The sequence below is a fragment of the Eucalyptus grandis genome, chromosome 6 (genome assembly GCF_016545825.1).
Source record: "Eucalyptus grandis isolate ANBG69807.140 chromosome 6, ASM1654582v1, whole genome shotgun sequence".
Taxonomy (NCBI): Eukaryota; Viridiplantae; Streptophyta; class Magnoliopsida; order Myrtales; family Myrtaceae; genus Eucalyptus; species Eucalyptus grandis.
The window spans coordinates 14546311-14562622 of record NC_052617.1 but is presented as its reverse complement, the minus strand read 5'-3'; the positions used below and the strand labels follow the sequence as shown (position 1 = coordinate 14562622).

Here is a 16312-nt window from a genome sequence, read left to right as displayed (position 1 = left end):
AATCAATTTCGACTTACAAAAACTCGAAAAAAATGGATGAACAATGCTCAAGTGTCGGGATTTTTTGCCCCGATCGGTGTCGGCCGATTAATTTCGCGAAAATTCAATTAAAAATCATTCATAAACATGAAAGGGGTCGAGAAAACATGAACTAGGGCTCTGATACCAATGTTGGGATTGTCGAATTCCCAAAAACCGGATTCAACACTAAATCGAACCCCTAAAACAAATGCGGAAGACGAACCCGGGAAAAACACATGCATCACTGATCCTAAGGTACATCACAGAATTGAACGTACTTTGTTAGCCACAGATTAAACACCGACGCCGATATGAGGAATAGAAACTGGTCCCGTTCGATCCGATGACACGAATTTGCCTTGAATGGAAGAGAGCATCGCATTTTTCTTACTGTTTTTCTTTTAGAGGCGTTTCAAGGTAGAGAGAGAGGAGGAAATGTACGTTATATGCCAAAAGGTGCGATCCTCCCTCTCTTTTCTCCCTTAAATACGTCCCCTCCAAAAAGAAACGTGTCCCTTCATCATGTCCCTTCATCCATGGGCCCTAATGTTGTGGGCCGGGCTTTTAGGCCCAACATAGGCGGACGGACCAACTTAGGCCCATCACTTTAATAAAACCATCAGTATTCTCCAACATTATTTTAATCTATAGAGGCCAAAGGTGCAATAGGTCAATAAAGAACGATTCTGCCTTCGATGGGTGGAAGCTTATCCATTCATGTTTCATTAATGAGGCGGCTCCATGTTCATCAAGCGGTCCCATATCATCGCCTAGTTTGGTCAATAAAAGAGGCCAGAGAATCGTCAACTTTTTCTGGAAGCTCGCTGTAAATAGAAAACTCCATCAATGCCCATCACATCCCATAGATCAATAACTCAACATTTCTTCATCAATGTCTCTTCTCCACTTCCTTCTCTTGCTCTCGCTTTCGCTCCTTGCTCGAGCTGCCGTCCCTCCCTCCGCTCAATTCAAGTTCGTCAATGAGGGCGAGTTCGGGCCTTACATCGTCGAGTACGACGGCAATTACCGGACCTTCGGCATCTTTAGTTCCCCGTTCCAGCTGTGCTTCTACAACACCACCCCCAATGCCTTCACCTTGGCCCTGAGGATGGCCACCGCGCAATCTGATTTGCTCCTCCGCTAGGTCTGGGAGGCCAACCGGGGCAAACCAGTCCGTGAGAACGCGACCTTCGCACTCGGGGCCGACGGCAACCTTGTCCTGGCCAACGCTGACGGCCAGGTCGCGTGGCAATCACGCACTACGAATAAAGGTGTCGTTGGGTTCAAATTGCTCCCCAATGGCAATATGGTTCTCTATGACTCCAAGGGCAATTTCGTGTGGCAAAGCTTCGACTCGCCCACGGACACCCTCCTTGTGGGCCAGTCCTTGCGGGCCAGAGCAGTGAGCAAGCTTGTGAGCCGGGCCTCGGAGACGGACAACTCCAATGGTCCATACAGCCTGGTCATAGAGCCCAAGCAATTGTCCCTCTATTACACTAGCAAGAACTCTCCAAAGCCGCTCCTGTACTACACATTTGCGGAAAAAATGTACCTCGGCAAGGAGTCCGTAGGCCAAGTGACCCTTGAAACTGCGCCGGAGACTGATGAGGGCTACGCCTACGAAATCACTCTGAAATATGCAGCAGCCAACAAGACGAGCGGCGAGGGTGGCAGAATCATATTGGCTAGGCCCAAGTATAATTCCACACTGACCATACTAAGGCTCGGGATCGACGGCAACCTTCAGGCCTACACTTACTATGACAAGGTGAACTACCGGGCTTGGGAGGTCACCTTCTCCCTCTTCTCTCAAGACGGGGACTGGGACACCGAGTGCCAATTGCCTAGCCGGTGTGGGAACTTTGGGCTCTGCGCGAACAGCCAGTGTGTGGCATGCCCGTCGGCCAATGGGCTTTTGGGCTGGAGCGAGAGCTGCGCGCCGCCGAGGGTCACGAGCTGTCAACCGGGCTACTTCGGCTACTACAAGCTGGCTGGGGTGGACCATTTCCTGAGCAAGTACACGAAGGGTGAAGGGCCGATGAAGGAAGGGGATTGTGGGGGCAAGTGCAGCAAGGACTGCAAGTGCCTGGGTTATTTCTACAACCAAGAGACTTCTCGATGCTGGATCGCTTACGAGCTCAAGACACTGATCAAGGTCGCTAATTCCACGCACGTGGGCTACATCAAAGTGCCCAAGAAATAAGTCTAGAGTCTTGTTTCGTTTTTCTTCCCCTTGTCAGAGCTTGTGTTCTGTTCTTGTTCTGCGTTTTTTTTATATTTTCGGAGCAACTTCTTTTGTTGTGGTATCCCCTTTGTATGAGAATGATGAAGCTTTTCTCTTACTTCTGTGCTTGTTTAGTTTCTCCTCATGATGCAACATGACGAGTGAATCATAATATTGGCAAAGTTTTATCCCCAAAATATTTTATTCCATTAAAATTAATTCTACGATTCTCAGTCGGATGGACAAATGCAGGTCATCATAACGACCTTAAATCCCATGTAATGAAGGGTTAAAATCGAGACCGCAACAGATCCATCTTTTCGCTTGCGAGTCGCTGAAAGTATCAAACAAGTTAGCGGGAGCACATCCTCCCTTACCATGGCCTTCGGTCGCCCACTGCCTTAATGCATCCCACATAATTATCTCTATCTGCAAAATCAGACATTTCGTCATTGTTTCTGAAGTTGTACGTATTAAATGCAGTGAAGAAATATCTTCTGAAGTTCCTCTATATATATGCCTCAGCTTAGGCAAAATCCGATTTACGTGGACTTGGTCAACAAGTCGGAGACTTTCATCATGTGAACTGCAAGAAATCTGGCTGTGGTTATAATTGATCTGCAAATCAAAGTTCAAAGTGCGAATCTCCCCACAGTGGATGGGTCTGTTTTTCTTTTCTTTTCTTTTAGTGAATTACACAAAACAAAAAATTGAGTTAGAACATATCAAAAAATTGAAGGGAAAAAGACATTAGAAATTTCTTAACTTTCGTACGGCTTTCATTTTTGTGCCAAAACTTCCATTGAATCAATTAATGCTATAAAAAAATTATCACTTAAGTGTCCTCTTCATTTTTGAATGTCAAAATTCAACGTGACAATATTTTATGGTAAATATGTTTATGTTGTTCACTAGAGATACCCAAATCAGCAAAAACCACAAAGAAATGACGTCATTTTAGCTCTATTGATTAAAAAAAAAATTGCTAATTCCAAGCTAAACCCGAATCACAAGGAAGAAGAATCGAAGCCAATGTAGACAAGCAATAATCAATCTGCCCATCTAGAGAAAAATAAAATGATCTCTCGGCCAATTTCAATTCAATTTTCCTACGTTGTTCTTGGAGATGGAAAAACCACTTTTCAATGGAGATTCTCATTTCATGAGCACGAACCGAGATGGATGAATGAAAATGCAATCAAACCGATTCATGAGTAAAAACAAAGTGACAAAAGGTGAAACAAAAATTACCAACACTTCTAGTGAATCTAGAAACAAATTTGAAAGAGGCGATGGGAGCAAAATTTCTTATCTTATTCCAAAAAAAAAAAAAAAAAAAACCCTGAACTCTAATTGCTCAAATTGGGGAAAGATTACCTTCTAAAATTTGCAATGGAGAGTACGAACAGAAGATCGGCTCATAATCGCTTAAGGGGAAACAAATGCGGACAGGCCATGTCATTGATTTTGTCAAAAAAAAAAACTTGAATGCGATTCCTCTCAATTTGTTTCATAAACTCGGCTCCAACTTCTCTCTGCAACACATCGTAGAGGAGGTTGCTGAGCAAATTGCAGTCATCGTTGGACATCCAGAACGCGATCTACTCGTCTATGTCATCGTTAGTGCACCAGTAAGAGCAGCAGAGAGAAGCACCGAGTATAATAACAAAAAAAGCATATCGAGATCACCCAAAGAGGGAAAGAAGAGGGAAGGAGAGAGATAAAAGGTCGTTGTTGTAGTTCCATGTCTCCTTCATTTTCCGCTTTGGACTTGAATTTATTTTAAATTAGCCACATCAAACTTAAAAATTTATTTAAAAAGTCTCCTAAAACAAATTGCTAGAGTTTGTCGCTGGAGGCACTTAAATTGTTGTTTTCTCTTTGAATTGGCACTTAAGTGATACGACAAAAAGTTTTGACATCAAAATGAATATTGTATGAAAGTTGTGACATTTTTTTTCCTCGAGAATTGGATATTATTATCAACAATGACCAGCTCCAAAATACCAAACCAATTTTGGCACAAAGAAGAATTATGAACCTATGCTCGGCTCAGCACTACCGTATTTAAAGAAATGCTAAAAAACGGAGATATTTCTTCTCTGTATATAACTAAATTTGTTAAATCGACTTTAATGGTTTCCATATTTGCACAATTTTATTCAACTTAATTATTTTCCTATCATGGTTTTGCATGAAATTTTTAGTTATTGCTCTTTAGAAAATAAAAACTAGTCTCTTCTTTATCATTACTCTTACTCTTATAACAACTCATCTAGTTTTCATCCCTACTATCTTAAAAGCTCAATTTCCTTGGTGAATTTTTTTATGTTTTTCATGAGATAAATACGTCAAAAGTCCTAAAACTTGTTGTGAAAATTCAATCAAGTTCCGAAACTTTTAGAAAGTATAATCAAGTTCTAAAACTTATCAAATTAATACAATCGAGTCTTTTTATTAACTCCATTCAATTTTGCTAACGAAATATGCTAACGTCATTTTCTGTTATTCCTTTTCTAAGACATGTGCCGCTGATGGGGCACCTACCAAGCGCTACATTAGGAAAAAAAAAATTAAAAAGAAACACAAAATAAATAAAATTAAGAAAATAAAAAAGCTAAAAGTTATTTAAAAGAAAAGAAGAAAAAAAGAGAGAGAGAGAAGATGTGAGCAGACCCTCACCTGCGGTCGATTTAGCAGTGGAGCCCTAGTAAACGATATCAACGTGAAATCTTTATATAAAGAAATAAAAAGAAAAGAAAGGAGTCTCAACCCCACCAGAGGATATTTCATTGGCATTGACCGACTCTCTTGCCCCCATCGGAAGATATTTCCTACGTGATGCAAAAGAAGACTCTATCCGTCTTCTTCCTCTTCCTCCAATTTGCATATCCATTGTTCACCACCCAAACTCCAACTTGTCCCAACTTGCAATGAACCAAACTTGCAGCAATGAACAATTTAATGAGGCGGCTCCATGTTCATTAATTGATCAATGGGTTTGACAGAATCCAATGTCTAAAGCTGATCACCACCAGGTGGGTCAATAAAAGAGGCCAAAGACTCTCATCACTTCATCCTCAAGCCCTCGTAGAAGCAGAGGACTCCTACATTGGCCATCACGTGCCAAGATCAAACTATAATGACCCAAACATGTCTTTATTACTGTTGAAATAGTTTGTTATCTTGAAAAGAGGTGACTTTTGATTATGAAAAGAAATAATTATTGACATGAAGAGAAGTGATGATTGATCGTGAAAAGTGGTGATGGTGAAGATAAAATACCTATTTCTAAGAGATGCGTTGATTAGTGTTTATTGATAGCACCGAATCATACATTATTCATCACAATTGTTGAAGGATCACTAGTCATCACAACTACTCAAGGATCACAGTTGTTCAAAGCAATAACTTCTTTGTAACTCTCTCTTCTTGTTTTTTCATACACACAACTTTAATAACAAATTCAAGGTGAATTTTCAAGAGAGAAATTAAGTAATTGTTGGACTAGTTTCTCAGCGACTTTGATATATCCTGAAGGTATATTTGTTCTAAACCTGACAATAAACAATAGTGGAGCAAATAATACCTTAAGGACAATGGTCTCATTACACATCAAAGCTTCAAAGATATATAACTACTACTCTATCTTAATTAGCAATCAAGTTTCACCAACACCCTTAAAGTACTATTATTTTCATGAAGATGGAGATTGTGGTTGCATCAAGTGTTCACAATCTTGATAAATAAGTATCAATGAAACTTTTGTTTCCGTTTATATGCTTGAGTCATCCACCTTGTGGCACAATAGATTATCTACATGTGAGCTATAATACTTTGAAATTTATGAATAAAAGTGATATAATATCATGTAATAATCTTGATAGAAAGGGATGATGAAAGGAGGTGCCAAGAAAGGATTCTTAATGCTCTGTCAGATCATCTATATGAAAATTTTCAATCTTACACAAATTCCTGAGATTTTTGGAATGCATCGGAGACTAAATGCAATACTACAAACAAGGTACCGGTAGATTTACTATTCTGAAAAATTTTGAATTTGCCATCAATTTTTGCTTACTTATGGTCTATTCTATTAAATTGGAAGGATATTTGTCGGTAGGATAACTAACACAATTGATAACAAGTTGACATTTAGATGAGTTTTCAAGCTTGCAAATGGTGCTGTCTCTTGAGTATCAAAGAAGTAAATACGTATCGCTCATTCAGCGATGGCAGCACTATAGGTGGCTAAGCTATTGGCCACATTTGCATTGCGATAGTAAGGCAAGAATGTCTAGGCATATAATAAAATATATAATGAAAATCTAAACATTGGTCTGTAACATGAGTATGTTTGATAATTAATTACTAGCGAATTGTTCCAGTAATTTATGTTAGTTGGAGTAGCTTATAGTATCAAAGGAAAAGACGGCAGCATATCCTCCCTCTCCGTGGCCTTAGGTAGTTCGTAGCATTAAGTACTTGAGTAATGACACAACGGCTTCCGATACAATTATTTCAATCGACAACATCAGACACGTCTCATCATTTTTTAACCTACGTATTAAATGCAGCCAAGAAATTTCTTCTGAGGTTCCACCACTTTATTTGCCTCGGCTTAGGCAAAACCCGATTTACATGGACACGATCAATCGAGGTTTTCGATCATGTGAACCCCATAAAATTTAACTGCTGCAAGTTTATCCGATGATGAATCATCTGCTTTTAAGTCAAAGTCTCTGATCATGTTAATTGCAGGAAATCCAATAGTGCTTTGTATTTGATCATGAGAACACGGTTGAAATAAGAATCTCCGCATAATGGACCGGTCTGCTTTTCTTTTCTTTTCTTTTTTCAAGCGGACTACCCAAAGCGAAAAATTGAGTTAGAACGTGTCAAGAAATTGGATATAACTATCCAGCAATATTGTAGCGCAATGAACAATCGTGTTCGGGTGCTGAACTCAGCATAACCATATTTAAAAGAAATGCTGAAGCGTATTCAAACATCCGTGGGATATTTTGTTTAGTAAGTTTTTAGCTTCACATATTTATATCTCTTCCTAACACATTTATTTTTAAATTGCTAAGATTCAATGAATTCATTGTGGTCCGTACTACGCAGGATTGCTAGTGGTGATCCGGAATGGTCAAAAGGAGCGTCTCCAGGACCAATGGGGTCCCTTGATTTAGCTTATGTATATATTGGAGGTGATAAAAGACGCCAATGTTGACTTTTGGTCAAAACCTGAGCTGCCCATGAAAGTTATCCATCCATATATCGTTCACATCGTCCGACGAGCAATGAAATTAGTATGCCACTTTATCACATTTCCTCTTGATGACGTCACGACGATATATCATATATAATGAAATATCATCCGGACCTACTACATTTTGTTTGGAACGTAGATTTATACAATTACCTTGATCATTTTTAAAATATTTTCATTGGATGATATTTATAATCTCGATCGATGATTTTTATAATGAGAACACACGACTTAATTGAGAAAATTCATGGTCCACATGATAACATAAAGTTAAAGAAAATTCAAGTCTAAATTGCTTATATTTGGTTATAGTTTGAAATCGATATGTAGTGTCAATCTTGTAAAATTTAGTCAACTTTGGACTAATGCTAAACATGGAAATATATTATAATGTATAGGCAAATAATGGCTTGAATAAATTTAAACTCCAGACCTTCTACTTCAATATTATATAAAATTTTGTGGATTTATGCTTTATATAGAATTTTTCATAAGGAAATAAAAATAAAATGAAGAAGAAGAAGAAGAAAAGTTTCATCTGTTACCAATTGAGTTAATCCAATTAATTTTGGCTAGAATTCATAGACATGAATGTTGGCAATTTTTCGTGGCACGAATGATGTTGACGTGGACAATTTTCAAAACTATTTTAATATTTTTTTTTTTTTTTTCTTATTTCCTTCTCTTTTTCTTTTCACTTGTGGCTGGCGAGAGTCATTGCTAGCCACTTGCGAGGGGAGTGACACCCTTGCTAGCTGTGGGCAAGGCTGCCTTCACCCTCAACCGATAAGGTTTCGGTAGCCCTCACCAACCTCTATTGAAAAGAAAAAAAAACAAAGAAGGAAAAGAGAAAGAATATTAAAATTTTGATAATATATTAAAATATTATTAGAATTTGTCCATGTTAGCCCTAGCCGTGTCACATAGGATGACCGATATCCATATCAGCGAATTGTGGCCAAAATTAACTGATGAACTTAATTGACAAAATGTTAAAAAAGATTTAGGACTTAATGAGCAAAATTAAAATGTTTAGAACTAAATTGATAAAAGTGCAATAAATTTAAATTTTTTAGATAATTTCCCCCAACCTAGGATGCTCATTACATTTCAATTTTTCACTGCCCAACTCCAACTTGTCCCACTTGCAAGAACCAAAAGATGCTTCTTGGGGCTTCTCTTGGCACCATGAAGTCACTGAATTAATTACCCAGTAAATAGATCAGACCCGGATGTGGTTGTGCAGCCCTGCGCTCTTTAATGAATCCTCTTCAATTTATCACCCTCTGTCAAAATAACTATGGGATAAATGTTGTGCTATATTAAAGATAATTAGGATAACTCCCTCGATTCTCTATCTCTAGAGATTGTCTAAATAGGTCACTGTATTTTTCATCATGGTACATAGAAAACACATAAAATTTACACAATTCTCTCTTTCGTGTATTTCTTATCTTGATATTAGAGCTTTGAAGATTCTAAATAAATTTTGAATATATCGTTAGTACCCGGTGCGCACCCAAGTAAACACCTTGAGCACTCCAAAGGGTCACTTTGCTTCTCGTGTCATTATTTTTCAATTACTACTAATATTTTTATCATTAAAAAAATCATGCGAGGGACGACATTGCAGACCGACTAAATCATCAAATTAAAGATGGATAGGACTGTTTGTATAAATATATATTTATATTTGGGGCGTATGCTCAATTCTTTCTTTATTTAATCTATAGAAGCAAAACATGCATGAGGTCAAAGAAGAATGATTCTACCTTCTATGGATGAAGCTTTATCTAATTTTTAATCAATGGGGCAGCTTGTGCCACTCTTCCAACATGGAAGGGGGAGACGGGGTGTTCAAATCTCCACTTTCTTAAGGGGTTGGGATGGGGACGATATAGTTTCAGGTGTGAGTTTCGACCCTACAAGGAGGCAGGATAAAAGTCTGAGAGTGATAGTTAAAGTAGGAATAGAGTAGGACCGACTAAAAAAGAAAAAATCAATGGGTGCGGCCCCATGTTCATTTATTGGCCAATTGTCTTGACAGATCACACTCTCTAAAGCCGATCGCCACCAACTTGGTCAATAAAAGAGGCTAAAGACTCTCATCACTTTATCCTCAAGCTCTACGTCTACTACAAATAGGAAACCCCACCAAGTTGGTCAATAAAAGAGGCCAAAGGCTCTCATCACTTTATCCTCAAGCACTACTTCTACTACAAATAGGAAACCCCATCAATGCCCATCGCATGCCAATTGCCAAAGACCAAACAATAGTATCCAAGTATGTCTTCATCGCTGTCTCTACTACACTTTCTTCTCTTGCTCTCACTTTCATTCCTAGCTCAAGCTATTGTCCCTCCCTCCGCTCAGTTCAAGTTCGTCAATGAAGGCGAGTTTGGGCCTTACATTGTCGAGTATGATGGCAATTACCGGCTCACCAGCATCGGCAATGCCGTGTTCCATATATGCTTCTACAACACCACTCCCAATGCTTTCACATTGGCCCTGAGGATGGCCTCACATCGGTCCGAGTCACTCTTCCGCTGGGTATGGGAGGCCAACCGGGGCAACCCGGTCCGCGAGAATGCGACCTTCGCGCTCGGGGGTGACGGAAACCTTGTCCTAGCAGACGCCGATGGCCGAGTGGCATGGCAATCGCACACTGCCAAAAAAGGTGTCGTTGGGCTTAAATTGCTCCCCAATGGCAACATGGTCCTCCATGACTCCAAGGGCAATTTCGTGTGGCAAAGCTTCGACTCGCCTACGGACACCCTCCTTGTGGGCCAGTCCCTACGGGTTGGGGCGGTGAGCAAGCTTGTGAGCAGAGCCTCTGAGAAGGACAACTCCAATGGGCCTTATAGCCTGGTGATTGAGCCTAAGCAATTGTCCCTCTACTACACAAGCAAGAACTCCCCAAAGCCGCTCCTCTACTACACATTTGGACAACACATGTACCTCGCCGACGGGTCGCTCGCCCAAGTGACCCTCGACAGCAGGTCGGAGACCCTCGACGGCTCCATCTATGACATCATTTTAAAATACGTGGTGGCCAACAAAACGAGCGGTGACGGGCTCATATTGCGCCGGCCCAAATATAATTCCACACTGACCATACTCAGGCTTGGGACTGACGGCAACCTTCAGGCCTACACTTACTATCACATGACAGACTACATGTGGGCATGGGACGTCACATTCTCTCTCTTCTCTCAGGATGGGAGATGGGAGACCCAATGCCAATTGCCTAGCCGGTGCGGGAACTTCGGGCTTTGTATGGACAGCCAGTGCGTGGCATGCCCGTCGGCCCACGGGCTTTTGGGCTGGAGCAAGAGCTGTGCACCGCCGAAAGTCACGAGCTGTCGGCCTGGAGACTTTAGCTACTACAAGCTGGCTGGGGTGGACCATTTCCTGAGCAAGTACACGAAGGGTGAAGGGCCGATGAAGGAGGGGGATTGTCGGGGCAAGTGCAACAAGGACTGCAAGTGCTTAGGTTATTTCTACAACCAAGAGACTTCTCGGTGTTGGATCGCTTATGAGCTCAAGACGCTGACCAAGGTCGCTAATTCCACGCACGTGGGCTACATCAAAGTGCCCAAGAAATAAGTCTCGACTCTTGCGTTCTTTTCTTGTTCTTTGTTTTGTGCTTTTGTGGTATCCCCAAAAAAGCGAGAATGATGAAGCTTTTCTACTACTTCTGTGCTTTTTAGTTTCTCATTATGATGCAACATGTTGAGTGAATTATAATGTTGGCACAGTTATATCCCCAAAGTGTTTCATTCTATTAAAATTAATTAAAGGATTCTTAGTTGGGGGGACAATTATCGGTCATCTCAACAACCTTAATTCACATGTAATGAAGGGTCAAATTTGAGATTTTACAATATCTTCCCACCAGGGAGTCACCCAAAGTATCAAAGAAAAAAGCAAGAGCATATTTTTCCTCTCTAGGGCCTTTGGTTGTTCATCGCATCAACTTATAAGTAATGATGTAACTGCATCCCATATCACTATTTCGATATGCAACATCACACATTCAACGTTCTTTTTGAAGTTGTGCATATTGAATGCAGTGAAGAAAAATCTTGTCTAGTTCCATAAATTTATGTGCCTCAACTTAAGCCAAATCTCGTGATATATATGGACTTTTGATTATGTGAATTGTACGAAATTCCACTGTGGTTGTATTTGATCTTTAGATCAAAATGTTTAATCAAAAAAATTGCTAAACCCAAATCAAAATGAAGAAGAATCGAAGCCAATGCAGGCAAGCACTAATCAAACTACCAATCCAAAGAAAACAAAAAGATCTCTCGGCCAATTTCAATTCAATTTTCTCTCATCGTTCTCCGTGATGGAAAAATCTCTTTTCAGTGGGAGATTCTCATTCCTTAAACACAAACCGGGAGGGATGAATGAAAACGCAATCAAACCGATTCATGAGTAAAAACAAAGCGACAAAAGGTGAAACAAGAAGAATTGCAATCAAACCGGGAGCCTAGTAAAGGCTCGAAGTCCTCCAAGAGGAGGTAAGTCTTCTCTGCCTCGGTTTTTTGGATGTTTTTTGGCTTTTGGAATATAAGGGGTATTAATGATCCGCTGAGGCGTGCGGAGCTTAGGCGTTTTGTTGCGGCTAACAAGTTATGTTATATCGGTTTGATCGAAACGAAAGTCCTCGAAGATCTTTTTGATTCTATCTCGTCCACCCTTATTAGGGGTTGGAGTTGGGTTGCTAATTATGATTGCTCCCCTCGGGAGAGGATTTGGGTTGGTTGGAATCCTGATATTGTCTCATATTGTCCTATTTCCATTTCTGACCAAGTGATTCATGGCTGTCTCAAGTGTAAGCTGACTGGGCTTAGTTGTTCTGTTTCTGCTGTATACGGAGAGCATTCTTTTGTTCGGCGTAGGCCTCTGTGGTCAGATCTCCAGCACTATGATGAGATATTTCAGGAAGTGGCCTGGGTGGTTGGGGGCGATTTTAATGCAATTAAAGATCCCTCGGACCGTGTCGGAGGTTCTACTAATTGGATTCCCTATTTTGACGAATTTGCTCAATGTCTGGATCGTGCCCGCGCGGACCTTAGATTTGTCGGTTTTCGGTACACTTGGTCCACATCGTCGGTAATTCTAGGAAGATGAGGAAGATAGACAGAGTGTTAGTTAACAACAAGTGGAATCTAGACTTTTCCTTCTCTGAGGCAGCTTTCTTTAGCCCGGGTATATCCGACCACACTCCGATGGTGGTTAGAGTTACTCATCCGCCTCGTACAAGGAAGCCTTTCAAATATTTTCATTTCTGGGAGAACCATCCGGATTTCAAGTCCATTGTTAGGCAGGTTTGGGATACTCCAGTGAGAGGGGTTCCCATATTCCAATTAGTTTCTAAGCTCAAGATGTTGAAGGCCCGTCTTAAGACTCTTAATCGTGAAGTGTTTTCAGAAATCTCCGTTAGAGCGGCGGAAGCGGAAGCGACTCTATCTACCGTTCAGTCTAATCTCAATCGATCCAGGAGAATTCTGATCTTGCTTATATGGAAAGGCAATGTCGTCGTGAGTTTATTCAATTACGGAATCAAGAGGAGTCCTTTTACGGACAAAGTCCAGAATCCGGTGGTTAAAGGGGATAAAAACACCAAGTTTTCATCATTCGGTGAAAAGGAGACAGCTCTCTAATAGAATCCTATCCATCAAGGATTCGGTGGACGTATTTACGACCCTTTGACGATTCCTCGGGTGTTCATTGATTTCTTCTCATCTTTATTGTCTCCTCAAAGAGGCCTTGACAAAGCCGGCTGTGGAAGAGTTGAGGAGTGTTATCCGTCGGCCGCTACTTGATCACCGGGTTCGAGCCTTCAAGAGCGGTCTCGATGAAGTGATTAAATCCACTCTCTTCTCACTTGCAAAGGGGAGGGCCGGGACACGACGGGTTCTCTGTTGAATTTTTCAAATCTAATTGGGACATCGTTGGTTCCTCCGTTTTCTTTGGCTGTTAGGGATTTCTTCCAATCCGGGCGTCTTCTCAAAAAGAGGTAAATGCGACGATCCTTGCCTTTGGTGCCTAAAGTCCCTAATGCTAGTGGTGTATCGGATTTTAGACCAATTGCTTGCTGTAACACCATTTACAAGGTCATCACAAAGATCTTAGCTAATCGCTTAGCAATTTGTGTTAAATGACATTGTTGATCGGTCCCAAAATGCGTTTGTCAAAGGTAGGAGAATTAGAGACAACATTCTCCTTGCCCAAGAACTTTTGCGGGCTTCCATCTTCACCCATATCTCCCTAAGTGTGCGGTTAAGGTTGATTTCCATAAGGCCTATGATCTTGTTGATTGGGACTTCTTGGAAAGAGTTCTTCTTGCCTTTCGATTTCCGGTCAGCTTCATCAAGTTAGTAACGGCTGTGTCACCACTCCGTCCTTCTCCATAGCTATAAATGGAGATATCCCGGCTTTTTCCGGGGTAGGCGGGGTCTCGGCAAGGAGATCCAATGTCCCCTTATTTGTTTACATTGGTCATGGAAATTTTTTTGGCTGGCTTCACTTGGCGAATAGAGACTTTAAATATTTACGGAGGTGTAAACAAGTTCGGCTATCCCATTTGTTCTTTGCTGATGACGTTTTCCTCTTTTCGCCGGTTGGTCTTCGGTTTCTATGCTAAAAAGAGGGCTTGATATCTTCTCTTCATGGAGTGGGTTAGTTAGAATAAAAGTAAGAGTGAGATCTTTATCTCTGGTGGTAATCTCTCTATCCAGAAATAGAATATGTTGGGCTTTCGGGTTTAGGAAGGGAAACTTCCTGTCCGCTACTTAGGTGTTCCTATTATTTCCTCCGAGGTTGGGTAAAGCGGATTGTATTGCATTGACGGATCGGTTAACGTCTAGAATCCAATCGTGGGCACATCGGTTCCTATCATTCGCGGAAGACTACAACTAATCCGGTCGGTGCTTCACTCTATCCAATCCTTTTGGACTAGTGTATTTACCCTTCCCTCCTCCGTATTGGCGAATGTTGAAAGAATTATGAGGCAGTTCCTTTGGAAAGGAACGTCTCTAGGACGAGGGGGAGCTAGGGTGGCGTGGGAAGACATTTGCTTACCGAAATCTGAAGGAGGTCTGGGAATCAGGATTCTTAAAGTTTGCAATAGAGCTTCTATTCTAAAATTCATATGGTTCCTCTTCTCGACAAGGAATCACTTTGGTGTGTTGGATACATTCTATCTATTTAACTAAAAGGAACTTATGGTGTGTCCCAACCCGGAATGTGTTCTTGGTCCACGGAAGAAAATTCTCCAGCTCGGAGGTAACTTTCAAACCTCCTTTAGATGGCAAGTTGGGAATGGTTTATCGTGTCACTTTGGCATGACTATTGGCTACCTTGCGGCCCTCTCGATGCATTTGTGCCTCCTTCATTTAGAAGCTGACCTTTGTATCCGGATCATGCGTGGTTGCGGATCTAAGCACTCCGGTGGGCCAGCCTCTTAAAAAATTTTTGCTCGGTTAGGGTATTCCTTTTTGTGCTATCTTCGAGGCTAATAAGTTTATTTGGTGTGGCTCGTCTGGTTCCTTTTCGGTTGCAGCGGTTTCGAATTTGTCGGACCAAGGAAAGATCCGGTTAGATGGGCGTCCCTTATATGGGATGGATCCACGGCGCCCGATACCGGTTCATTCTTTGGCTTATTGTGAAGAAAGCGTCTCCCCACCCGAGGTTATGCTTCTATCCTATGGCCGAATTGACTATAGTGTTTGTGCGTTCATGGCGAAGTACCCGATTCCATAGACCATCTCTTCTTTGGTTGTCGTACCTCGGCTTCTACGGCCTTTTAAGGCTGCCAGGTGCAACCTACCGTGGAAAAATCGATGCTGGAATGAGGTGCTTCCTTGGGCTTTGAAGTTCCTTACGGGTAACGATTTCTACCACAAGATAGCTCGGTTTTCATTTGGAGCCCTTTGTCACCTCATATGGAAGAAGATAAATGCAATACTATTCAGGGGTGAATCCTTGGTGGTCCCTGCAAAAGACTCAAAAATCACCTCCTTAAGGTGGTAAGAGACAAAGCTGTCACTTATAGCAATGTTTTCCCTTCACCGAGGAACAAAAGACTTCAAAGAGGCTGGGGTTTAGATCCTGGGATTTTCTATAGTGATGCTCTTCCTTAGAAAGATTTGTTCCCATCTTCTTTCTGCTCCCGCATTCTCATTGTAGTCTGGAGGTTTGGCGGGATTAGGAGTCGGTTCTCTAGTTGGTGCTGGTTGTATCTTTCTTGTGGGTTGTTCCCTTGCCCCTTTTACAACGGATCCCTTCACTTTTGCCTTGGCTAAGAGTGTAGGTTATGGATCCGTTCTTTTGTCATTGGCAATCTCTTTTATATTATTATTACCTTTACAAAAAAAAAAAGGTGAAACAAGAATCTTTTAACACTTCAAGTGAATCTAGAAACAAATTTGAAAGGCATGAGTGGGGAAAATTTTCTTATTTTCTTCCCAATAAAACCCTAGACCCTTATTGCTCAAATTGGGGAAAAATTACCTTGTGAAATTCGTAGTGGAGAGAAAGAGTAGGAGAACCAGCTCATACTCATGTGAGGCAAAACACATATAGACAGGCTATGTCGTTGATGTTTTCCAAAAAAAAAAAAAAATGAAAGTGATTCCTTTCGATTTGTTCATGAAGTTGTCTCTCCACCTTATCTTTGCGTGGAGGTCGCTAAGCAATTTATAGTCATCGTGAGGCATTTGGAATGTGGTCTCTTCATCTATGTCTATTAAAATTGTCCTACATCGATTGTGGAAGAA

General features: G+C 41.1%; 2 protein-coding genes and 1 non-coding gene across 3 annotated transcripts; 2 read left to right on the top strand and 1 right to left on the bottom strand.

The window, feature by feature from the left end:
• The first annotated feature begins 833 nt into the window (after positions 1-833).
• Positions 834-2363, top strand: LOC104448538 (EP1-like glycoprotein 4). Its single transcript, XM_010062395.3, has one exon. It carries the CDS (start codon positions 1328-1330, stop codon positions 2222-2224), a length of 897 nt encoding a protein of 298 aa, XP_010060697.3. The 5' UTR covers positions 834-1327; the 3' UTR covers positions 2225-2363.
• A 914-nt stretch (positions 2364-3277) lies between these two features.
• LOC120295212 lies at positions 3278-3412 on the bottom strand. The gene has a single exon (XR_005552570.1). It is a non-coding gene; the product is annotated as a small nucleolar RNA snoR111 (small nucleolar RNA).
• Positions 3413-9676: 6264 nt separating this feature from the next.
• Positions 9677-11310, top strand: LOC120294946 (epidermis-specific secreted glycoprotein EP1-like). The gene has a single exon (XM_039316072.1). The coding sequence runs from the start codon at positions 9807-9809 to the stop codon at positions 11124-11126; it is 1320 nt and encodes a 439-aa protein (XP_039172006.1). The 5' UTR covers positions 9677-9806; the 3' UTR covers positions 11127-11310.
• The last annotated feature ends 5002 nt before the right edge of the window (positions 11311-16312 follow it).